A 26,659-nucleotide genomic window follows, 5' to 3' on the forward strand; every position below is an offset into this window, starting at 1 on the left:
TGTCATGTTTCTTTTTATATATATAAAACGCTACTGATTACCACAAACACGTCATTAGAATGACGTGTCGTATTATGTTTTGAACACGTTAATGTGTGTACGAAGACGAGATAACACAATAATATTTCAGACCAGGTCATAATAATAGACTACGTTAGCTTATCTTTGGGTAGCTTTGTGTCTAAACATACCCCTGGCAAACTCCGTTCTCCAAGCTATTATATTCATATTGTAATAAACTTCCTGCATTCTTGAACAGAAAGGTTCACCACCACAATCACAAAATCTCGTTTTGTTACTTATAGGCCTAATTTAACTTCTACGTCAATCGAAACGTATTAGATTTCTCAATATTGACCGGCTGTACAGAAAGTCAAATGTCACTGTTGGAAATGCCACGTACTCTAAATGTCGGTGACCTTATCTGTTGTGACGCCATGTAGACACTTTTAAACAAGCTTTAACGTTTCAGAAGTATACATTACCTCCATCTTCAGGGCTAAAGATTAAAGATGGAAATTTTGGTGTCTACCTTCAATTCCACAGAAGACAAACACATCTTCAAAGCCGTCACAACTTCATCCCTCATGTGTTTTGGAATTACTCTCATCAAGTTTATCAAGACACATTCTACTCTCCAACCTTCTACATCGTTTATTAACTCCATCCTTCACAATTTCATGTATTTTCCTAAGTAATATGTATTTTCCTAAGTAATATGTATTTTCCTAAGTAATATGTATTTTCCTAAGTAATATGTATTTTCCTTCACCTAAAAATTAAAACTTTTGACAGGCACATGAAGGAACTACCAAAATTATTCGAAGAGCGCTGTCTTCCGGGTTGCACAGATGATTGAGGCAGCAAGGACCTTTGAAATGTTGGTAAATTACACGGCGCTACAACCCAGAAGACAGCCATCTTCGGACTCGCCGCCATGAAAATCCTACTCGACAAAACAATTGATTTAAATTCTGATCTTCAGACTTTTGAACGTTAAATTGGAAAATGTTGAGAATGCAGTTGGGAGCTAAAGCCAGTAAGAGTTCAGTCCTACAATACTTAAAGCGAAACAAAACACTCGCTATCAGCCGTATCGCGGTGCGTGTTTCCTGTCCATTGAAAGGCCTACTTGTTCCTCCCCACTATTTTTTCGATCCATTCTTTTAGAGTGAAAGAGACAGAAATGGTGAGGGTGACACAGCGTTCGCTGCAGCGCGAAACGACGAATCGGTCACACAGTTGTTCGCTAATGACGGCAAAGACGGGCAGAGCAGAATGCAGGTAGTATATAAATAAATAACCCAGTGTTAACAATGTTAAACGCAGAAACATTTACTGAGGAAATTTCCTGAGATCAAGATTTGAATATTTCATAAGCTTTTAATTTATTAATTTGACTATAATCAGATAAAAATATTTTATTAAATTCTTTGGCAGGCATTCGAACTTGATCTTCAAAAAGATGAGCACAAGTGCGAGTTCAGTTTTATAAACAACTCAGTTCAAATTCGTAATGAATAATGAAATATTGAAACCTCTGAAGACAATTAATTTGGCATTCCTATGAATGAACACAGACGAACCATGAAGTTGTGTTGTTCCACACAAATATTTTTAAAGAGGCTTTAAAATGGATGTAGAAGTTAATTTCAGTAATTATAACTGATTTACGTTGTTTTTTATAACGCTATGGCTAGAATAAAAGGTTATAAGCCTTAAAAGCAGGAGAAATGAAAAACAATTTTCTGAATCTTCTGACAAATCATGTTTATACCGAATTTTAGAAAAATACATATAAACATTTTTACACAACTTAAGCACGTATATATATATGGCTAAAGTGGTATTAGTTCTCCCAAATTACAGATAATATGAGCTGTAGGCCATAAATCTGTTGTAATATTTCGACTTATACCGCTTTACCGAGGCAAAGAAGAATTTACAATTTTTAAAGGCTTACGAAATATAATCACAGTTCCAATATCAAAACTTCATTTTGCTTCTTTTTTTAGATTTGGAATTTTTGTACAATGTTTCTTTTATATTCATTTTGCATATTTAAATTTAATGAGTTTCTTCGATTGTCTTTAAATTATTTATTGCTTATTTTGGTATCAGAATTGTTATATTTTATTTATTACAACGTATTAATTTAAGTATTGTGAACAAAGTTAGCACAGGATTTAAACTTCTTTAGAGTTTTCATAACAGCAATAAAGTTTTAATATTTATAATGCCATTATCTCCAGGTGCCCCACAACATTCTTTGCGACATGAATTATTTATTATTCAATTAACAACCATAATAAATCTAAGTGTAATTCCTATAATTACACCCAAAAGCCTCGAAACGAAACTGCTGGACATTATTCAAATCTGATTATTTTCCAAGGGTTTATGACAATAGTTTATTCATAATACGAATATTACATTTGACCAGCTCGCCTATTAGTTAGCGAACTATTCAAGTACTTTGATCACAACTAACGTTACTAATCTTAATATAAATAAAAATCTGTCAGCATAATTATGACGTGGGTAGAGCCAATTTTTTTTTTATCCAAATTACTGATACAGTCAAAGAAGCTGTTTTCAACCACGATCCATATTAATTTATATTCGTATTCAGTTGCAACGTCATCAAATTAAAAATGCCACGAACGCGCCTCTATTTGGTGATCAGCAAACTGTGAATTCCAAACGCCCTCGAGTCGATTTTCATCTGTTCACAGCTTCTAACGTTAGATCTTCTTTCGTGCGCCTGTTTCTAACGTTTTGTGCTTCAGTCAGCCTTTGAAATACAAGTAAAGTTGACAACCGAGTTCAACTACACAACCAGCAGACCCTGCACATAGTTCGTATTCTCGTCTACCACAAGTCACAGACTTGATTTGTTTGTCTGTTTTTTTTTGTATAAGCAATCAACAGGTATATGAATCTGAGCGCTGTTCACTGACTGTACCAAGTGATTAACTCGCATTACTGCAAGTAACTAATACAGACCGGTTTCACATTATATGACTTGTTAGTGTTGGTTTGATTGCAGAGCGCGCCATCTGTGATCACAACAACCAGTGCCCTATTATTTATTCTTCCTTCCCTTGTTCCCCATATTCCTCCTTTCCTCCTTTTTAGGCGAGTTCACTAAATCTCTGTGCCTGTCCACTTGTAGTAATTAAAATATCACTGAATAAATTTTCCTGAAACTGAGGAGTCATACAAAAAACTTGTTCGCACATCCCAAAGTTTTGGAAATGCGATAACAATGTGGGGTATTTAACATGAAGACCTGCATGGGGAATCCTCCGCGGTGACGTCACCACACAGCCAGACACTCCACCCACGCAATATCATTGACTACAAGAAACTCTGACGTCAATGTCGACGTTAACAAAGGTCAGATTCTGGTGAACTCGACAAAATTGTTACGCTATGCGTACATGTCCTAACTTGTTCTTAATGTATTCCTCTTTTTTTTACCATTTCGTCCTCCCTTATTTTCCTATTCCTCTCTCTTCCATCTTCCCGTCGTTTTTAACAAACCATTATTTCTTCATACTGTATTAAACGACTCTCTCTCAACTTCATAGGTTCACTGAGCGATGATTCTGAATGAGAGCGCTGAGAACGTTGTAAAAGGAAATTAGAGTCGGTTCAGTAATGGCATAAGCAACAAATTATGGAAAATTAACATATTTTGTTTATTGTTTTGTAAATACAGGCTGGCCATAAATAAGCCGATAATTTGAAGGGCGTGTAATTTATTTATTTTTTACACATACAAAAAACATAAGTACTACAAAACAGTTACACAACATTCAAGGTTCTTGGCCTGGCATTCCGAAATTATTCGACCGAGTACAGACCTTCATGGATTTTCTCAGTATCATAGATAAACATTAAAAAAGCGACTTGAAACACACTTTCTCTCTTCAACTTCTTAAAATATCAATAAACATCATTTGATTCTATATGTCGTATCCTACTGATACAGCGTTGTTAAACAATCAATATACACCACACTATAATACTTCAATTAAAGTAATAAATTAATTTTGCTCATAATTTTGCTTCACAATTTTGTATCACAACTTTCGCCCCAGCCAGACACTAGTACAAGACAGGAATAGTGAAAGAAACCATCTGATTTCGAACACACGTTCATCTGTTTAAGGATTTAACGTACTTGGAGTAATCTCAGGACAAGAGAGCGCAAAGAAGAGTGACGTATAATTTTCGTAACAAAAGTAAATGAATTAACTACGTATCCCGCGGGTAACCAACCAGCCACGTTATCAATAACTACCCACGTAAGCTTTGAACTCTGACGTGGAACTGTTCACTATGCAAACAAACACACAACGCCCAACTGAAACCGAATGCAGAATTTCTGCTGTTTTAAAACTATCAGGTGTATATATATATATCAGTCTTCTGTCTGTCCGTCCGTTCCACCATGTTTCTACCAAACGACAGGTCGTAGAAAGAAATGGCAAATACAATAAAATGTCCCCTCTCGGATAGATAGCCCCGGTAAAAATGTTGATTTTTTTTTTTTTTAACTGAGGATGTGGGTAACCAAAAACCTTACACAAGAGCAAATCGTAGGAAAATTGCAAATAAAAAGGTGTTCGAGCCGGCTAGAAAAAAACTCGGGATAATTTCTTTTTATTCGACAATTGGAAACAAGGGTATCCAGAAACATAATGTTTTGCAAAAAAAAAAAAAAATTTCGTGCAATTTCTCGAGAGTTTCACATAAAACAACTTACTAAACGGTGCACCGTATAAAAAATACATTTTGGTTTTCAAGTGGTTTTATATCTTAAATTGCACATAATCCTCCCAGCTGTGTCTACTCTCCTAATTATCATTTTCCTTAGGATTTCCGACAAAATTCTGTAAACACGGATTTATAAATTATTTAATGACGACCTTCCAGTAGCTCAGACTATATAGCGTCGAATAAGATGGTCACAGTGAATAATCAATTGGAAAGGATGTGGAAGAAAGCGTTCGTGGCCTAATTTAAGGTACTATTCCGGCATCTGCCAATGAGAAAAAATTTAATCCGGCACTTCCCTAATACTCGACCACGACGTTCGGAAAAATTCTGCATACATTTCTCATTTCTTCCAATGCGTGCTACATACACCGCTCATCTCATTCCTCTTACCTAGATCATTCTAATAATACCCGGTGACTTTTACAAATAAGAAGCTTATCATTATACTCTTCATTACATATCTTGTTAATTCCTTTTTGGTCCAGACATTGCCCTCAGCATCTTGTTCTCAAACGTAATCTGCGTCCCACTGAATCCGCTCAGACCCCAAGACCGTGCGCAACATTTTATAACATCACGGTGACAGATTATTAGTCATCTGTTCATCTCCCAAACTGGACCACCCAATATCAGCTGTTCTTTACAGCTATCCTCCATATACGGAGGTCGTCCTCCCCACCCGCAACTTAAGAACCCGTTTCATTCTTGATGTTCAGTGTCTTAAGAGTTTAAACTTCATTTTATGTACGTGGTTTACCTATCGAGTCTATTTTTCAACTTCTGATCACGAAGTTCATCTATTAACGTCCATAAATAATAAATATAGGAGTGACTCGAGATAGGCGCATACGTAATCTCGCTGCAAATTCGCTATAACCGAATCTAATCTCCGGTTAGAAGTTCAAGAATGGAACTGCTTCCAATGGTTGTCCCTCTGTTTCAAGGTTCTTCCACGAGTATCCTTCGCATTAATGTCCATCTATGTAAGTAGATATAAAATTAATATTTTCAAATAAAAGTGACAGGCTGAAGTACTCTTTTCGTGACTAGTCGCGTTAAGTCGTAAACGAGGATGAAAAGAAATGGATGTATGGGGTATTATTCCTCGGAAACGTTGGTATCTGCCTGCTTCGAAACAAATTTTAATTTAAAACATCCAGCATTTGTAATTATGACTACTTTTAAACTTCAGTATTATATAAAGATAATAGCTTCTATGCAATGAATATGCTAAGACTCGCTGGCAATAATTAGATTTGTAGACTCTTATTTATAGAGTATATATAGCATGGTACTGGTTCTTGGTAAATTTGATTTTACCGTCTGGGAGTCAGAAAATCCAATAATAATTAGTCTACAGCGAACACTAAATTATTAGGAATAGGACCTAAAACATTTATATGGAATGTGTGTGTACATACAAACGTCATTTGCTTACCGAGCGTCAGAATGTTCTTTCAGTTTCTAGATCACATAACCAAATCTTGAGACCATGGCAGCCTATTGGTGCACTAGTGATGTTTTTCGTGGTAATGACTATACTAATGTTACAGTCTCAAATAATTCACTTTTATGTTCAACAACGTAGCTTTTACTGTTAATGTAACTGTTCGTATAGCACATTTTTCGTAATGGCTTACCCGACTTCTATAAATGAAATTAAAGTCCCTTGGGGTGCACAAATTACCTCAAAACAACACTAACGCACGCAAATACGTGTCTCATTGCCTTACAAGAATGTCCACACAGTCCCTAAATTTTATTTTGTTTATAATTAGTTGTGTTATACTTTTGCGTGTACAGAGGGGGGGGGGGGGCTGTAAATTATGGATGAAACGTCTAAGAATAGGGCATGCGTGATATTTCGGGATTTTTTTTTTAAATCCCATCTAGCCGAACGCAATTCTCACGTAGGCACAGATAAATCAGGGCCGTACGTTTGCTTAAGCGAGATGTTTCATTAACGATAGTAAACACAATTATGGGCCAATACAAAGGCTACAAATAACGGAGTATAATTTCTAGTATTTGTAAAACATTCCCTACTTTTCTAATTTAAACTTACTTAAAATTAAATTATTTGGTTATTCCGTCAAATCACAATGTATTTAAAATAAGATAATTAAAATATCATTCTGTGTTCCATATCGAATAATCGATTTACAATTGGAACAGTTACAACATGTTTCGGTTTTATTAAACCATCATCAGGTGTAAAATTATATTAAATTTAAAACTCAATTACAATTTTTTACAATTTTTCGTAGTGTAGTTTTTTGGAGGTCGTGTCCAGATATTTTCATATAATGGATCAACTTTTATTGTTTGAAGTGATGCTTTTGATGTTTACATCGGTCAGAGATGAAATAGTAGACAACACAGTTGTGTCTGGAGGTGATCCAGAAGTATTACCGTATCCGAACAAGGTTTATTCGATATGGAACACAGAATGATATTTTAATTATTTTAATTATCTTATTTTAAATACATTGTGATTTGACGGAATAACCAAATAATCTAATTTTAATTTAATAAGTCACAATATGACGCAACTACACTATCTTAAACTTACTTGCTTGAAATTACAGAGTTATTTGAGTAGCCAGACATTACACTGATTAAACTTTAAATTTAAGAATGTTGAAACTTCATCTGTAATTAGTTAAAATCTGAGACTTACTAAATTACGAATATATGTCGATTTAGGGAGATATTTGTAAATTATACATTTTAAAATATATTTATTTTCTCTCTGTGGTGCATTACTGTGGGAAAAATTATCGTTAAAATTATTCCAACCTAGAGTGACAGGCATATTGCTGAAGGCTACATCACTGTCCAGCTGAATAGTTAATGGGTTATTCTGTAGTGCTTTCAAAATTTTGAAGAACTGAGAAATCAACAGTAAAATATCCAAATTTTCTGATGATGTAGCGGACATCTTTTGGTAGAGTATTATCACCACAATTCATCTTTAGATGCCGTGTAGACTCGTCAATAGACTCCAGGTTTGGGAGAAATATACTTCCTCCATCCTCAGTAATTATAAGCCATATTTTTGTAGACTCCAAAAATAAAAATACTGCCTTATGGCTGAAGTTATGTATTTCTTTTTTATTAGATTTCTGTCATATAAAAACATGATTCTGACAATCAATAAAACGATGTCATTACCCAGCCAAAGACCACGCAAATCGCCATCCAATCTTTACTTGTCAGCTCCTTCCTGATTTAGTTACGACTTCATTTCGGGACACAACAAAAGCAGTCGACTAGTAATACCTACGGACAGAGTGAGTTGAGAATTCAGAAACAATTGTTTACCGTTGTATCAGCCAACATTTTTGGCAAACAAACGGAAAGAATCAAAACTTTGTTTGTACATTCAGGTGCTCTCACGTGATTGCAGTGGCCCACCAATCGAGTCACTCACATTTTCCGTTAACCACATTCTGTCTCCTAGACTTTCTAACTTAGCTACCTCACAAAATAGCAACTTAAGGTTACAAATACTCTTCTTTTATTAAGATAATGATTTACACAGAAGTAGGCTAACTATGAACGCAGTACGAGATTTGACCTTTAGCCTGTTAACAGTGGTTTCTGGTTTTGACAATTTTACACAAAGTCTCTCTCTTAAACGCAATCATCAAATTCAAGGTTTACTGTTTGTCTCACCAAGAACAATTTACAGTGACGACTCAGCAGAATGTCAGTGGTCGGCTACTGCAGATTTGATAATTCACTGTCCCATAACAAGAATACGTATTATCAAAACGGTCACCGCTGCAGACCCCTGGCACCCTCCGCTGCTGTTTATAACCTAACCTAACCTACCGAACGACATTTCCACAAACGAGCACCGAGATTCGTTCACAGAGCTAAGAAGACCTTTCCCAATGTTTTGTGGTTAGGTTTTATGAATAGGTCGTAATTGTAAATGTCTTGTGCTAACATCTTACGGCAGGGATGGGAAACTGCGTCTCCCACGTCACTTGACAAATAGAAGAAGTAATATGCTCCCTTTTGTTTCTAAGGCGGTATCTTCAAGGATAACCAAACATGAAAATTTAATCTCCCAGTATTTCAGAGTTTTAGCGCCTGTGTGTGTTAACAAAAAGTCGTTAAGTCTGAAAATAAAGTTATTTATCTGTACGTGTTTCTTCACTTTGTGCAAGACATCCATATTAATCGAAAAAGACGTATTTTATTCTCGGTTTGTCACATATTTTACGACTTCTCTGAGAAACCGCCAAATGAAGAAGAAATATTAAAATATAATAATTGTACGAAAGGACTTAAATATTAGTTTTGTAGGCGGAAGAATATATGCTTACAAAGGAAAATTATAAACCTGTTTGAAATCGGAGGTCATAAAAAATTAATCAGTCGTATTACGTCTACAACGATTATATATTTCTGAATAACCTCTTACAATCAATATAATATTAACCGTACCACTGCCAAGGCCACATTAAAATTAATGAAATGTGTTCACTTTGCTTCGGAAGAAAAAAATGAGGTCAGACTACGAGACCCACACATCACATTTGCAGAATAATAAAAATAACTGTCTGAAACATTTTACATCTGCGACGACCTTATCAGAAATTCAGCACAGAAACTGTTCTTAGGTGACAGACAGTCGATCCATCAACAACGCGTAATCCCATTCCATAAAGTAAGCAGCTACCTGCAAATCGGTGTGAGTACGTGTTACGTCTCGGAGTGACTGATCATAATTGCAAATGATCGTCTATAAAACTTGCAATTAGTTGTTACATTAAGTCACTACCGTACCAAATCAACAAAATATTGACGATGTGATTTTTTGAGCGACTTATGACAGCATTTGGTTCTGTTATATTTAATTTTCTTTCTTAAATATATCAAAGCTCTTTATAATTAATATTGTGAGTATGAAATATTTCCAGTGCGTTCATGCACTAGATTTTGATAGCCAACTTAACTTTGTACTTACTGTTGCCCCAAAGGCGTGATTGGCGTACAAAATATCCCGTGCATATTTTGAAATTATTCTGCTACTTTTATGTGTTCCCTGTAACTGGCTTTAAAGGTGCGTCATGTTGATGGCTGTCCAAGACCGAAACATGATGCTTCGGTGAGGATTTTTCATGAACAAAGGCCATAACCCCCGCCGACAGTCCTGGGTTCGAGTCCTGGTAAAAGTTATTTTGTAGTTCGAAAAATAAGCGTGATACAATAATGGCGCCCGGACGAAAGTGTTTCGCCAAGCAGTATACAAACCCGAATTTTTTTCTGGGTTTGAGTCGGTAAGGATGTTGGGTTTAAGAATAATAACGAAATAATAATAATAAGAACAACAACAACAACTGTTTCCTAAGCTATTCAATGATACTATTGAATGATCATGCCTGTAATAAGCTTTCGGACAAATAAATATCCAATTAAATGTAATAATTTGTCGAATTTTCCAGCAGTAACACAAGTAGCAAGCAATCTGCTAACGTGAACATGAAACAAACGGGGGAAATATAGTACATGGGATAATGAGTTTCAGTTTAAAACGCACAGCGCAGAATGAAGCACTTCTCCGAGTGACAGCTCGTAAGCTCAGATATACGTGCAGCTTTCGCAGTTAAAATTGCCTTCACAGAAAGACGAAATGGTCTACTGCGTCTTTATACCGCAAGTTTGTTTTCACTCTGGAAACTTCCATGCTCTCATACATTTCCACTCACAGATACTGAATACGAACACGAGCAGGGCTGCCACTACACGCTCTTGGCTCTGAGATAACTTCTTCACGGCTGCATGCTTTGTTTTGACGGTTGCGTCAGTAATCAGCGGAGGAGGATACTTTCGCGTTTAAGGCAATGTCCTACGTGAGCGATAACAAGCGAGCTATGCGAGCTGCATAAGCAGCATGGGGTGTCATATGAAGCGAGGAATCGCTTGTTGTGTCCTACGTGAGAGAAACACGCGGCCTTCCTGCGCATGCGCCTTACTGGCCAGCGCAAAATCAAAATATCTGATCTCGGACTTTGGCCGCTGACCGCTTCGCTGGAACCTAGGACAGCGCCACAGAAAGAGCCAGTTTGATATTTCCGCTTCACCAACGCAACTCGCAGAGCTCGCATTTAATAGCTCACGTAGGAGACCGGGTAAGGGCCTGAAGACGTTGTCGCTCTGGGTTTGGATCAGTGTGGACTCGTAGGTAGATACTAGCGTTTCGGAGAGACATACCGTCTCCATCTTCAGGATATCTACAAGTCCACACGGCGTCACAAGCCAAAACACCAACACCATCACAACCTCAAATCTCGCATTTAATTTAATTACGTAACTTTTTCATTTAAACTCCGCTGGAAACAGCTACTTTAACCCATAACGCCATGTGACACAACTTCTAGAGATATGGCTTTCTGATTCGCTGTAATTGTACAGAACATTCAGCACGACCTTAACTGCAATTTATCTATCGCAATTAATTTGAAGGACAACAGGAACATATATCAAAGAGTGTCACCTCCATCCTCCAATTAATTTAGGGTAACACTAATCGTATATTATTTTATCTTAACACGGAAATGTATGATACATGAAATATTCAAGACTAGGTGTCCAGATATCGAGCAGAGCTGTTATTACTGGCAGTTTGAAGTCGATCGATGTGCAATGCCAACACGATACGTCGCAACAAAAGATGAACTGATTATGTTAAATCAATTATACTATTTTAGGCTACAATTATGGGTGATGTAGGAGCGGGAAACGTTTAGTGTAAATTTCTGTGGCGACATTTCGATGGGAAATTATTTCTGATAATTAAGCACGTCCTTTATGTGGAGTTAGTTGTCTGTGTTAAATTCCGGTAACGCTGGAAGTTTGAGTTAAATTACTAAGAGTCACGAAGGAGCTGATACTTTGTAATTCAAGTTCTTATGTTTCTTTAATGAATGAAATACACATCGCCCAAGTTTTCTTATATTTGTACAGTAGCAGCCTAAATGCCTTATGCCTTCACGGCTACATGGTGCAGTGAACAGTCACTGAAATAGGCCTAGGATAGGATATTGGGCACTGGGAAGTGTTTTGGGATAGACTACGTCACGTGGAGATAAATACCGTTAAATAATGGCCTAGGCATTTTACTTATATCACAATATTTTTTTAACCTATGCTGAATATTATCCGCGTTATCTTCTATACGACACAAACCCATCTTTCCATTGGTCGATGACTGATCGAATTTTTATCGTATGATACGAGACGCAAACAGCAAACTTGGAGATTACAAAGTAAAAAATATGATCAACCACTGAGGGATTTTTGCACTAAACACTTTTTTATCCGTAGGCGCTGTAAATGAAGCTATGAAACCTATCAGAGCTTTATAATGTTTAAGCACTAGAGACTCTTAGCTTAAAGCACATTGCTTAAATGTGCCACCTGATTTACCATTCACTAACTTTCAATGTTTCGCCCACTGCATTAACAATTTGATCTTTGTAATAGATACGCTTTGTGTTTGAAGACAGTAACTGAATTTTTAGCCAACATTTAGATGAACCTGATGCTTGCTTTGGCACAAGGACGAGCAGGCATTACCTGGGAACCCTCAGAGCCGGTAAGAATTAAATCAAGAACAGCAAAAAATACTACAGAATTTTTCGCTAACTTTCGGAGGGTTGGTGTGTGGGTCTGTTTGTTACCCTTTTGTTTCTTAGCTGCGACAGACACGACAGGGTAAAATTTACATGTACTCATTCCTCGTTATCAATTATATCTCCATTTCAGTTTCCAAGGACAATTCACATGTTTCAATGTTCCATTAAATGCAAAAGATTAAATATACGTCACTTCCCAAACTTAGGCCCGCGTTACTGCGAGTAAACACGCACATTTTGGTATTCGATTTCAACGAACACCCCACGGTCAAGAACCACAAGTTGCAAACCGTTATTCTATATAACGCGTAGTACATTAATGACAAATAGTGACTTTGTCGATCAGACCACTCTTCCGGTGTGTTTACACTTCTCTTTCATGTCTTGTGTTTACATTTGAATAAAACGCCTCCTATTAAGCGTATTGGTAAACATTTCAGCTCGATTGAAAAGTCAGTCTAACACAGTCATGACGAAATTCCGAGATACTACAAGTACGTATAATGTCTGTGGTTCTCAAACTGTGGACTACAAGTTTTAAAGGTAAGTTCTAAGGCACAGTTGCCTCAGGACATTAACCCAGTGATAACTCCACGTACGCGTTGTGTTTACGTATGCATTTCGTTATTTTTAATGTAAACAGGAATTATTTCCTCGATCAGCATTAACCAGTTGGACTGAACAATTTCTGGAAACCCTGTACAAGAAAAATACTACACATTTGAATCAGTTAATACATTAATATAAGAAGGTATTAGGACATTTAAGGACCTGACCCAACCTACAAGTACCTTGTAAAAACAACATGTATTATAATGTTAGATTAATCATGATAAAATATTTATGAAGTATATTACTATACAGTCTTTTTGTAATCGATCAAACGGAGCCATACGCAGGACGTTGACCTAGTGTTAGACGAGAAATAATCAAGCTACGTGTTTCTGCCAACAGTAATTCGTATATTAGCACAGTTTAAACACTGCCACTAAATAAACTCTCTGTACGCGAGTGATAACAGTAATCACTGTGAGGTGGTTGAATTCATTTCGTCGGTGAAAACAGCTCGCATTTCTTGTGTCAACTGTCACAGAGCAACGAACTCGGTCTGGGTTTCTGCTGAATATTGTGTAATTTTAAATGAGTTTATTCACGTCACACCCAGCAGCTGAGCTGGGATATCGACCCAACTCATTACAACCCTCCACTCCTCCCCTATGGCATAAATTTGACCACAAATGCAGTTTCAAGCCAGCCAATGCACACTTTTCACTTCTCCAGTAATTTCCTTTTTCGTGTTATGATGCAGTCACACGTTCCCCATCCCAAATATCGATTCGTATGAATACACAAGAAAATTTACACATAAGCAACTCTTTTACAGCAATTCTTTATGATTACAATACGTGGACTCACACACAGAGGAAATAATTTCTTAAAACATACTGCGAAATTTGTAGAAGGTATTAAATACTCTCAACTTAGTGTAAATTACAGAAACAACAAAATCGAAAGTACTGCTATTTACCCCCCCCCCCCAATAAAATGTATCCATCTACATACAAAACGTCCCAATAAAATGTATACATATGAGATTAATATTTCGTATTTTTAACGATAATCACGCATTGCGCCAACAAAATCCAACGTCACTTACTCCCTGTGTAATTTCTAAGGGATTCCCCCGCTAGCCGCCATATTCCAACAACTGTGTAAATACAAACGTACCGTTAAGAATTATACGTAAGTCCGATACAACGCCATAACATTTTATTTACATCTGACATACATACAACACGCACGCAGTAGGCGATCAGAACAAAACACTTTTCACGTTTCTTCACGGATGTCAGATATAAATGTACGTCCGCAGTGGGATTTTGGTAGCAGAGAAACATGTGCACATGTGAACTTCGTAGAACATTAACCTTATCTTTATTTTCGGATGAACGTAGTGGAAAAGATTAAATAAAAGTAATGGATCTATCATGAAACATTTCTTTTACTTTATTACATCTATTAATTTTTTTTAGTTGTCTCCAAATAGCACTGCTGTTGATTGACCCTTGGGGAGGGGTGTACCCAGTTACGACGTTGACAAAAACTCTCGTTTGGCCATTTCGAATGGAACTGGTGGCGTTTGATTGCAAATTAAAAATACGAGCGTTCGTCCGCGTGTTATTTTCACCACACACTATCTTTTTTAAAAACTGTAAACAATGTTCCAGCAAAAAAAAAGACCTCGAAGTAGATGGAAGTGATGGTGGAGTGGACTCATCTGGCTTAGCGCCTTGCCGAAAACATCTGGTAATTATATTCTGGGTAACGAAGCTCACTTACACATCCTTTCCAATTCATTATACACAATCATCCTCTCATTACACGCTGTATAGTCCGAGCTACTCAAAAAGCGTAGTTAAACAAATCATAAATAAATAAATAACTAAATAAATACGAAAAGCTGTTGGAATTCCCCATTGGCAGAAGGGAAAATCAATCAAATTCGAAAGCAACGTGAGTACCAAGGCTCGCCTGCTATTCTAAACACCAGGTGTGTATTCAACGATAAGATGTCAGCACCTTCCGTAAGTCGCAGTTGAAATCAGACCATGGAGAAGGAAGTTTTAATACCCCACAGCCCTCTTAAACTTGTACACGTCGCGTTACAACACTGTGCATCGCTAGCAACAGACTGCTGCTGCTGCCAACGGCCAAGCTCATAACCTCCTACTAGCACGCAACTAGCTAGCAAGAGTCAAACAGGCCTCCATTTTATCAAAACAAAACAGCTCTCCAAATTGAAATTCACGTTTTCCCACGCGTTGTTATTTTGAATAATGGCCTTCATGTTATTTATTCACAATACAGGTTCTACATATCGAAACATTTTTCACATAAATGTTACAGACATTAATGAAATCTGTATTTTAATATCAATCTCCGGCCGTTTTGAAGTAATTCCGGCTTAATTTTATTGGTACGTCAGAGCAACAAAACTAAATTTGTCTTTTACATACAGTGCAGATCCGCCCAAAGCCAAACTGAGTCGAAATATGTCTAGTAGTTTCGGGACAGAATTAATTTAACGGAGGGACACACTTGTCTCATGAACAGTCTCTTTGTACAGTCAAGTCACGCCATTCTTTCCAAAAACTTTACATACACATTTTATTTCTGTGAACTACAATTGACACCGATACAAAATACTAAAACAACGCGGTCCTACCAGAATCCTTGACGGTCAAAGAGTGAATCAAACCACTCACTCTTACGACATCTACACGATCGGGTAATTTGTTAAGAGCCACGGGCAACTTTATCTTCGATTTCTAAAAGCATATGAAATTCCTATCTACTTTCGGTAAAAGTAAAGTAAGTCTGTCCCACTATACGCCATGTTGGCGCTTGGGGGAGGGGGGATTAATGGTGGTATGGTTCCTACTCATTCTTAACCTCGACAATATATGGGGGTGACTGTTCAGTTTTTTTTGGTAACTTTCTCTAATTTATCTGCGACCTATTGCAGGCCTGTCCAACATTCTAATGGCGTAACACAAGTGTTTTTCCTATATGTCACGGACTTTCAAAGCAAGAAATGTAAACATTCATCCACTTGCATCATAAACATTCTGAAAATGTACACGCACCAGAAAAATGTAGTTTTTGCATTATAGTATACCATAATGAAAACATAACTAGACTGGTCACGTTAAGCAAACACGTTTTTCTTCATGAAATGTTGGTACAATTCACAACAGCCATCATGCTGAAAATAAATTTCACTTAGTTTCAATATACTTAATGTTTAATAATTAATTCATAAGTTCTTACCTCTTTGTTTTCGCATCTCCAACGTCCGTGAAGTAGTATGGTAGTTCACACCAAAGTAAAGTTTCATTAAAATGTTGTTCCAATTAATTAGACACACTAAATTTGATCTAACAAACATTAACAACCTACTAGAAGCAGCTACTCCAAGTAAACATGCACCGACACTGTCTAGCCATTTCACTTATTTAAAATTTTGTAATGATGATGTCATCCCTTGCACGTTTCGAACGAACGATGTTTTGTAACAATTAACAGCAAGTGTTCTGTTATTAAACAACTAACACACAACATTATTTGCTTGTTTAAAGCTATAAAAACTGCTTTTATTAAACAATGAAAACAATTCCCACGCGCACAACACTCGGCCATAACTCGAAACTGGCTTTTGCATCGCTGGTCGAGTTATCCACCCCCCACCCCTCGGTGTTCCTTACGCTCAAGACAAATTGTGATTGGTCGACAAGGTCACACGGATGATTCCACCGATTCCACGTTGCAATCCTACTACCACGAGAACCAAATGCATGGAAATGCTTACGTTTAGCCATTGCGCCCTCTCAACTAACATGATACGATCTGACACAGAATTAACACTGTTGCAAGAAGCAACATTATCTGAAATGGACACAATGTATTCCTATGATGATTAAGCTATGTCCGTCACACGTGCATGGTTGCATTTACTAATATTACTGTTATAATTGAGTTACGCCATGTTTGTATAGAACTGAAGTAGCCATGGGATCCACTGTACAACCCCAGGGGACCGCGGGACACACCCGGCTCGAGAAAACTTGTAACTAGGGCAGTGCAATTATTTCCTAATTTGTAAGCAGTCACTACTGAAATCATTGGGGTACTTCATTCATTTTCCTACTCCAAAGAATGTAATAAAAATATATTTTATTATTTTTTCAGTCAGCTTATTTAGGTACAAGTGCCATAAGATGAAAATTTTGTGGGTAGAAACTGTGTCAGATACACGATGTTTCAAAATAACATTTAATATAACACGCAAATCTATAGTAATTTTTGCACATTTCGATAACATTTATATTCGAGTATTTTCTATCGTAATTTGGTTTTTCTGAGTAATATTGTTAAAGATAATTAAACTTGGCTTACTTTTCAAACACAGTTCCAGGTGGGGTTCTTGGCCCTTGGGTTCAAAGAGAGAACTATTCTTGGACCGAGGAATGAAAACAGTTTGATAACACTAACCTAGATGATACATGAGTGATTACAGGAGTATCAGTGGATTGACACTGACAGAGGAAAACCGAAGGTCCTGGATTTCTGCTTTTAATATTATTTTCATTTATTTAGAACAAGAAACAAATATTTAACACTGTACTAAAGCAATAAGACAAAGTTGTATCAAATAACCAGATAATAGAATTGAAGCTTAAATAAATTAAATTTCTTCTTCAATACCTCGTTGTAAATTTACAGGACGAGAAAAATTGCTTGGAGGGTTTAAAAACTCCTGTCTGCACGTTAACCGTTTAATCCACAATATATGGACACGCTATATAGAGCCTTCACATGTTCTCGCCTTTCACGTATACTTTTCGCTCGACTCGATCTTTGTGGATCACGCGATTGCGTGCTCTCGTCCTATTTGGAAGGCCGATATTCGATCCCAAACTAAAACCATTCTTGTTCCGTCTGGAGAGTAACCTCCCGCTGTCCCATGGGGTGAATAAGAACAGTATCCACGAACCTCAGCGATCTCCAGTGTCCGAAAAAGTCACGTAAAGTATCAGAAGTTAGCGTTACACATTACAGCTTACACTTATCATGCTACGAACGAGATATGTCGCTTTGAGACCGATTTTAATTCTCTGTGAACCTTCCGTGTGCTACACCCATAAAAATAAACCCGTTCTGTCGCCTCTTGTCAAGTTAATATGTCCCTGCACGGCTGTGTGTACATTTCCTAATTTTATTTTCATCGTTTGCGAGAAATTCTAACTGAACTACTTAGTACTAAAAAAAAACTAAGCTTACTTAACTATTACTTTCGTCATGTTGCTTCGTTCGCATAGCAAAAGGCTTTGATCGAAGTCGGCTTCCTAATCTACAATAAATTTCGGTCAATTCTGGATCATCTTAAAAGTCACTTTAATTAACGTCATACATATATATGGCGTATTTATGAAAACGAGTATCAGATTTTTAAAATTTTTTTGCTTATTTACGGTATTTCGTACTTTTATATAATAACTATGTACAGGGCCTACGAGACATTCACTTCAAATCATTTTAAGGGCCACTTAAACACTTTAAAGCAAAATTTTAACGTCTCTACCATTCAGTAACTTCGTTTTCCAACAGGGTTCTGAATTATTCTCAGAGTAAACAGTGATTATTACCTTAAACAGCACCGATAAACAGATCTGTTAATTAAGACGCGTGTGTCATCTTTAAAATAGGAACTACATTTTAAATAGGCCCTATTTAGATGAGTTTCATGTTTAAAAGGGTTTGAAACATAAATTGTAGTAACATATACTTTGAACATTTGCATTATGGCCGCGGTATAACGACAGAGCAAAATTTGTTTTATTAAAACGTTGCGAAATACCGCATGAACATAGTAACATTGGAATCCATGAGAACTTTAAAATTATAGCTTTCAGGTGACAGATAAACGTCACACGATTCGTCCGTTAGTACAGGACGCGTTTTAGAGAACTTCTAATTTGGTTTCGTAACGCATCTACGTGACTATATAATATAGAACAGGGGATTTTAACCAGAGAATGTGAGATGAACTTGCGTAAACTAACTATGGCTATGATTTGTAGGTAACGCGACATTACACGCTGTTTAAAACCAGATACACAAAATCCAAAATAAGATTACAATCTCGGTCATAACGTACTTGTAAAATTAGAGAAATCCCAAAGTTACGAAAGAAAGAAATGATCAATGCTAAATTATCCTTACGTAAACAGAGTAACAAAAAATACCTATTTGCTGTTTTATAAAATAGTTTGCTTATATATATTAGCATAAAGAAGCAGTTGGCTCCTCGTTTTCAAACAGGTTTTATTTCAAGTCATTGTCAATTTTATAAAAAAAAAACTCAAGTCATTTATACGACGGCAATTTCATTCGATCTGAACAGCACAACAATTTTCCTTGGCTCAATAAAAGACATTAATAACTCCTTGATCAAAATATACTTTCGCGATTCTTAGCCCGAACGATTACATAATATGTACACATTTAAGTCTACCTTCTTCAGGAGCAGGAAATATTTGTCCTTCACGCTGTGAGTAATTTACAGATCATGTGACAGGTGGGTCACATAGAATGGTTACGAGGGCCACATTCGGCCCGCAGGCTCAAGGTTCCCGACCCCTACTGTACACACATCGAAGATAAACTACGCTGAAAATGGAGGCAGAGCGGCTGACACTATTGTCTTCAACTGAGTAGGTCCCTGGTTCAACGTTGGCCACGAGACAGGCTATAATGAGATTTCATCAGTCCCTCTTGACAAATTCTGGCGTCGTACCTTATATTAAACAACTACCACATCCTTTCCAATTCATTAATATCATTTGACACTCTATACTTAGTACGAACTACTAACAGCGTTATTAAGTTAAACCACAAATGAACAGACGAAGATTCTGCGTAAATTACAGATTTCATACGTCATTGCGTGTTAGAGGTGATATTAAAACCACATTTAAAATCACACCAGCAATTATATTACAGCGATGCACCAATAATAACGATAATAATCATACTGAAACGAGATTGTCCGGTCTTGAATTTTTATAATTCCAACGACCTGACGTATTCCAGTCTTCAACTCGCGAACACCAGTACAAAATGTCACTTGGTCGGTAGTTTATGAACATGCGATGTCTCGTTACACTTCTATCTATGGCATCAATCGATGGCATATGCATTATTAGAAACAGTTCAATTATGGATAAGAAACCTGCAACAAACATCTACCGCGATATTCAAGGTTTATTTGTTCCACCAGACTTACTAGCCAACGATTCCAAGTGCGTGCTATGGTAATCACGACATCGTATGCAACCAGCATCACTTTCTTTTTACGTTTTAGTATCTTTGAGAGCGATAACATAATACGCGTGTTCTTTTGATATATCGGAGCTCTGCTATACGTTCTCAGCTTTGTCCTTGTTCGTGTCTCGATGACGGGAATTCGTACAATATCTTTGTACATCAAACTCAACCACCTACAAATTAAATATTTGGATTGCTCTATGTACATCTTTACATGGGAATAAAAAGTATGTCAATATTTGTACGCTGCTATCATAATGATCACACGTAAACTTCTTAAATGTTTTATATCACTAGCAAAGGAAAGACAATTGGTAACCCAAATAGACAAAAACTATTGATGTTCAACGATGGCACATGCGTTACAACCCAGAAAACCTAAAATTCCATTCTGTTATTCATAATTTACTAATCAATAAACGTAATTTTAAAACACGTTAGGTCATTATACGCCATTAGTTGAAAAACGATGAGAGAAACCAAATCTTATCACGTTCCACACAATTTATACGTCATGTCTGACTTCTACTTAGCTCTTTACATGCGATAAACGTTCACGCCTTATTATATCGTCCCTGTATTGAATTGTGTCATCGTACTGAGGTACGATGTGGTCTCCTGAACTCCCCAGAAACGAAACACAAAACCGAAATTGACGGGAAACCTAACGCTTGTAAAGGTTAAGAGTGAAATCCATTCTTCGAGCCTCATTGAATGAGGCAATTATAAAACAGCACGGCAAGGGTTCATAAAATCAAATCAATTTGAAGAAACAACAATAAATGACGTTGGTTTTCGTCTTTTACATTTCGCATTTTAATATGACAGTGGGTGTGGACGGACAACACGAGGCCTGGGGTCTAATGTGACCTCAAACAGTATATCGACGGCCTTGTGACGGCAAAGTAAAGATGGCAAACGCGCGCATGACTCCGTATTTGCTAGGATAAAGCGAGAATCTCGCGTATTAAATCCTACGAGTGCAGAAAATATTTCGTACGCTATTATTCTGCTGAAATAATTGTTCGCAATTGCCTCGCGTAATTTTTATCGCTATAAGAATTTAAAATGTGACATGGACGAATTACAAATTTAAATAAAATCTCCATTTGCATAACGCGTGGCCTACTTCATAATTTGGAATTCCAGGGTTCAAATCCCGCCTCGCAGACCGGTCACCGTGACTGAAGTTTCTGTCCCTCTAAGACAAATGCTGGAAAATTATCTTAAATTAGGCCATGACGGCTTCCTTCCATATCCTTTCCAATTAATTATTTAAAGATCATCAACTCATTCGATACGATAAAACTCCCGAGTTATTGACAGATGTATTAATTAGGCTACAAATAAATATATTCTAACTGCACATGGGAAGAGTTAAGAGTATATAAAAGTACTTGTGTTTATTAGATAACGAGTTCGTGGATGTTATGAGTTCTCTGCGCTCAGTGCATATCGAGAACGCTGATCATGTCTGCCCTCCGTCTGTACACTTGATTCGACTCGAAAACCAATGGACGGATTTGGACGAAATTTGATGTGAGGGGGTTGTGCTATTATGCGCGCACCTCAAAATCGTACTTTTCAATATCATAAGCGCGGTGATAACAAAATGACGTATGAGAAAAGTCGTGAGGTAGACTTTGAGATGCTGGGATCTGGTGATAAAGTCGGAATTATCGACCCAGGCGAAGCAACGAGTGGGGATATTGTGCGTATTCTGGTACGGAATTCACTTTCCGAGGTTTTTAATGGAGAACAGGGCACAGCGATTGGCATTCCTTTCCAAGCCGTTTGAAGACGATATGATGACCATCAGAACAAGTGGCTGTTCGACTTTGGCAACGTGGACTGTACTAATAATATCCTTTAAGGTTTAAATGCGTCATGTTTGTGTTTTATAATCAAAATATATAATATAATTCAGGTCTATACACAAACTTTATTTACAGATGTTAAAATTTAAAATTTAAAATTTGCGCTATTCATCGTTACAACGATGAATAGCGCAAATTTTAAATTTTAACATCTGTAAATAAAGTTTGTGTATAGACCTAAATTATATTATATATTTTGATAATAATATCCTCTTCACCCACGATTCTCCATTTTTCCTAAACAGTGGATTTGTCCTATTTGACTCCAGCTGTAAACCGACGTTATCAATTAAACAAGATATTAATTAATTAAGAAATCGTAATCTTGATGATTTTCTTCTAGATTTTGCCACCGTGTAGACTCGTTGGTAGATACCAACGTTTCGGAACATACTGTCTCCATCTTCAGCCCTTAAGAAGAAGAGAGTATATTCCTCCAAAACGTATTCATCTACAGAGGAGTCTACACGATGACTAAATCAACAGAAACATCTGCATCACAGCCGTGAAAAACTCAAATATTCTTACTTGTATTTTAATTTATAGGATTTCAAGTAATAAACTAATTGCAACCCCTCCCACCCAATTCAGATACCGTTAATAAAAAAATAAACAAAGCAGGACAATCGAAGAAAAGAAATAAATATAAATAAATGCATCATTTTACATAACAAAATTTGTTTTATTTCTAAAAGTTGTTTTGGACCTAGACAATGTCAAATGCTTCCGTTCTCTTCAAACGGCATAAATTCTTACACAAGTTGAAGTTAGGTTAGGTTAGCAAAGTTATCGATATAAAAAGCATCGAGTGTTCGGAAACACGCAAGTGAAAATTTGAATTATGGCCTATACATGGTAGTAATATTGTCTTTAGCCTAACAACAAAAATAACACTACCATAAAGAAAAAGACGATTCTGATAAGACATCTGCACACACTGTCTAACGCTTTCCAACCTGAATTCGGCAAATACCCGTAACAGGGAGGTCCCTGGCACTAGACACAATCTTATCAGTACATCGTTAAAATTAGATAAAAATTTAAATAATATCATCTTACAGGTCAGATTCTGGACAACGTTTGGGCCAGCTCTGTCCAGCAGCAGCGATTGTTCAAATTCATGTAGACTTTCTCGTTATATGAAAATGCTTCCTCGAATTCCAAGGGAATATCAGAAGGCAGTACTGACGCTCAGATGTAAGCAATTGGAAAGCGCTAAGAGTGAAAGGCAAATGCTTTCTAATTATATTGGAAACGTAGAAACATATGGAACTTCAGCAATACTTCTTACAAAAATATCTCCATTAAATTAAAAAATAATTACAATGTTTCCGAGAATGACAGACCGGGCTTAAACCCACACATTTATTACTAATTCCAAACTTTCCCTGCATTTTATACTCCGTACTATTTATCATGCCAATTAAAAAAACTGTTCGTGTGGTTCGCCTATGGAGAGCGTTAGAGAAGTATTATAGTATGTATATATATATTTCCCCTTCGTGTTAATTAAATTCTAGTTTTAAAATATTTATCAAGTTATCCTCCATTCATTTCATTATATAATATATACTGTCTGTTCTTTCGGGTCGTTAGAAGGAGGTAACATTATTTTTTTCATTTTCATATATGAATTATGGGCAAATATTTCAACTTTCACCTTCATATCTAGAATATATTCAGTCAGTCTTGTTCCATACACACAAGAACATCGGAAATTGCACACATTCCGGCTTCCACACATTACGTAAAAATGACCTTTCCAGTCGCCAACGTCTTCCGAATCCAAAAGCAACACAGAAGAAAAGACGTGAAGAGGGATGGGTAGTTCACCAGCAGTACACAGACAATTCTCCTCCGTGGTCGCCTCCGTGCCTCCAAGCAGTCACGGATCGCGCCTTCAGCTGGAACACAAGAAAACAAACATTAAGAGACGTGCAACTTTTTCACAGCGCCCTTCGAACCAGAAACAAAAACTGTCCATCGGAATTACAGCTACATTTCCTGGATTTCAGTATTCTTCATCCTGCAGCTGTTATCCGAAACACCTCTTTATAGTAACTAAGGCTGTTTATTCGACGAGCGGGGTTTGATTCCCAGCAGAGGACTTCTCTCTTCTCCACGACGTTGGCCTCTATTCACCAACACGCGTGTTTGGCGTAAAGCTATCCACCCGCCCTCGTCTAATACCGAGACTAAGAATGCGTAGAGCTACACCTCCATTCATCCATGTCTGCATGCTGTGGTGCTTACCTTTTACCTCATCGTTAAATAGCTGGCGACAATCAGACTTACTTACACGTATTAATGCTCATCACGATAACATCAAAATACCGAGATTTAAACCCGGGACGTATCGAATACGAACGGGACGATCTCGTGTGCAAGTACATGAACGTTTGAAGCAGATTGGCACGAGGACATGACAGCTCAGGAGGGTTAGCCGCCGGCTTCTTACCGCGAAGGTCCGGAATCGCGTCCAGATCAGACACGGGGACAAAGTGGCATTAATACAGTTTCTCCAACGAGTCCTTCGATTTTCCGCTGTCAGTGCAATTTCGACGACGAACTCAACGTTCATTCATGTTTCGTCTGCGGGATGAATACTGGGCCCCATTCGCAGATGGCGTTGCACACGGACAGAACCGCTTCACCGCAACACTAAAAAACAGATTAGTGTATAAGGTTTAGGGCTCTGTGTGCTTTTTCCTCACGGACCACAAGCCACTAATTCAGGCGAGGTGTTCCACCTTTTCAAAAAAAAAAACGCAAAACCTAACACAACCGGGCAGTTACTGTCCTCTGCAAAGTGTTGCTATTATTTCTGTATCAAAACGCCACTTGCTACATGTCTGTCCGCAGGCAACACTCCAAGACATGCTTATTGGACTATTAAACACAATGGCATCCTTCCATACTACAACGTGTCGTAAATGTTTAGTACAGCTCTAAACTTCTAAAGTAATTAACAGGGCCGTCCACTCTCGACCCAGAAGCGAACGTTAACGAAGCAAAACAGTGGAAAATAAGCAGTTTTCCAGACTGCAGCTATGGGGAAATTCTAATATATTGTTACAGTTTGCCACCAATTTCTGGAGAGGCACGAGACATTTTAGCATCTCTTATTGAAGCGAGTGGAACGAGGAATCAATTTAATTCCTGTATTTAACACTTTACAGCATCCGTCTTTGTGTATCTAAGCTGCATCACCGCTATTCAAAATAAATCGCTCAGAAACAAAACGAAAAACTTATATGCAAGTTATTCACTAAAATGTATTATGAAATCGGTAGATTCAATGCCTGATGTTTTGACTAAGCGAAATTAATAACTGTTAATGCGATGCAGTTTCGCGTTATCGCATACAAATAGAAACCCGTAAACATTGCATGAAAATAATTAACAAAATATCATTACGAAACACGAACCATTATTCCATATATTGGTAGGATTTATTTTATGAAATCCTCTTACAGACTACGATATCAAAACAACTCTGGCCACAGGCTAACGTGAAGCCGATTCGATTTACTGGCGAGCCCAATCACGGTACCAAATTTCATGTTCTCTAAAGGTTTGTGACAATGTCTGATTCATTATACCAACATATTAGGTTGGGATATGTACTACAATTCGAGACTTTGGTCTATATTTCAGTGTTCACATGGGCGGATGGCATTATACTAAGAGCCTTATTTATGTTTTAACACTTCTAGCAACGGTTGTGATCGAACTGGGACCTCCTAGACTAGTACGCTAACCACCAGGCCACGTTGTTGGACCAGAATGATCAGTATAATAACCAACCACCTGAAAGTAGGAACAGAAGTTTTTTGTTGTTGTTTATTTCAGTGTCTCAATGCAAGCCTTTTCATCAAAACAGGGCTTAGTCACATTAATATCCGGTGTAATGTGACAAACTGCTGGTGGTCACTGAGTTTTTTAATCACGTCGCGTTCGAATCGAAATTGCAAAAATTCTGCTATCAACTTGGCCATGTCTGCCTATCCACTCCATGAATGTGCTTACTTCGGAATCCTGCTAAAATTCGTCAACAAATCCCAATTTTGGTTCAAATCGGACAACAGTGACCAACATTTTACATAGGCTATTTATATGGCGAAAAATGTTTCGGAATACGTTGTAAACAGAATTGATAAACATTTCGTGGTGAAGAGACTCTTTCTGTGCAATCCATACACGCTCGTACAAAAATTCATAGTGCATCAGCGCAATGATATTAACTACGGCGTGACGTTCCGTGGCTACTAAATAGTCCCGGAGACTGAAGATGGAGACACTAAATTTCTCCGAAACGTTGGGCATCAACCAACGAGTCTGAGGGTTCCAAAGTCACAGAAGATTATCAACATTATTACGTGCCTCATCTCTCAAACACACGGGCACGTCCATAATGTCTGAGACCTGCCTTGCCTTGTATTTATTGGGTAAAAG

The 26,659-nt window shown here is 37.3% G+C and overlaps 1 protein-coding gene and 1 long non-coding RNA gene across 3 annotated transcripts in view; both read right to left on the reverse strand.

Annotated features, from left to right (window-relative positions):
• Nucleotides 1-22,306, reverse strand: part of LOC110831525 (uncharacterized) — a 411,921-nt gene extending 389,615 nt beyond the window's left edge. Inside the window, exon 1 of the long non-coding RNA XR_015534671.1 lies at nt 16,272-22,306. This is a non-coding gene — a long non-coding RNA (uncharacterized LOC110831525). The remainder of the gene's footprint in view (nt 1-16,271) is intronic.
• Nucleotides 22,307-22,865: 559 nt separating this feature from the next.
• Nucleotides 22,866-26,659, reverse strand: part of Reph (Regulator of eph expression) — a 124,821-nt gene continuing 121,027 nt past the window's right edge. For both annotated transcript variants that reach the window (XM_022067626.2, XM_022067627.2), the window contains one exon: nt 22,866-24,108. In XM_022067626.2, the coding sequence (XP_021923318.1) occupies nt 24,034-24,108 (75 nt within the window). In that variant the 3' untranslated portion in view covers nt 22,866-24,033. The remainder of the gene's footprint in view (nt 24,109-26,659) is intronic.

This window comes from Zootermopsis nevadensis, unplaced genomic scaffold, assembly GCF_977971745.1.
Source record: "Zootermopsis nevadensis isolate Lab colony 2312 unplaced genomic scaffold, Znev_1.0 Znev_ptg000011l, whole genome shotgun sequence".
Classification (NCBI taxonomy): Eukaryota; Metazoa; Arthropoda; class Insecta; order Blattodea; family Termopsidae; genus Zootermopsis; species Zootermopsis nevadensis.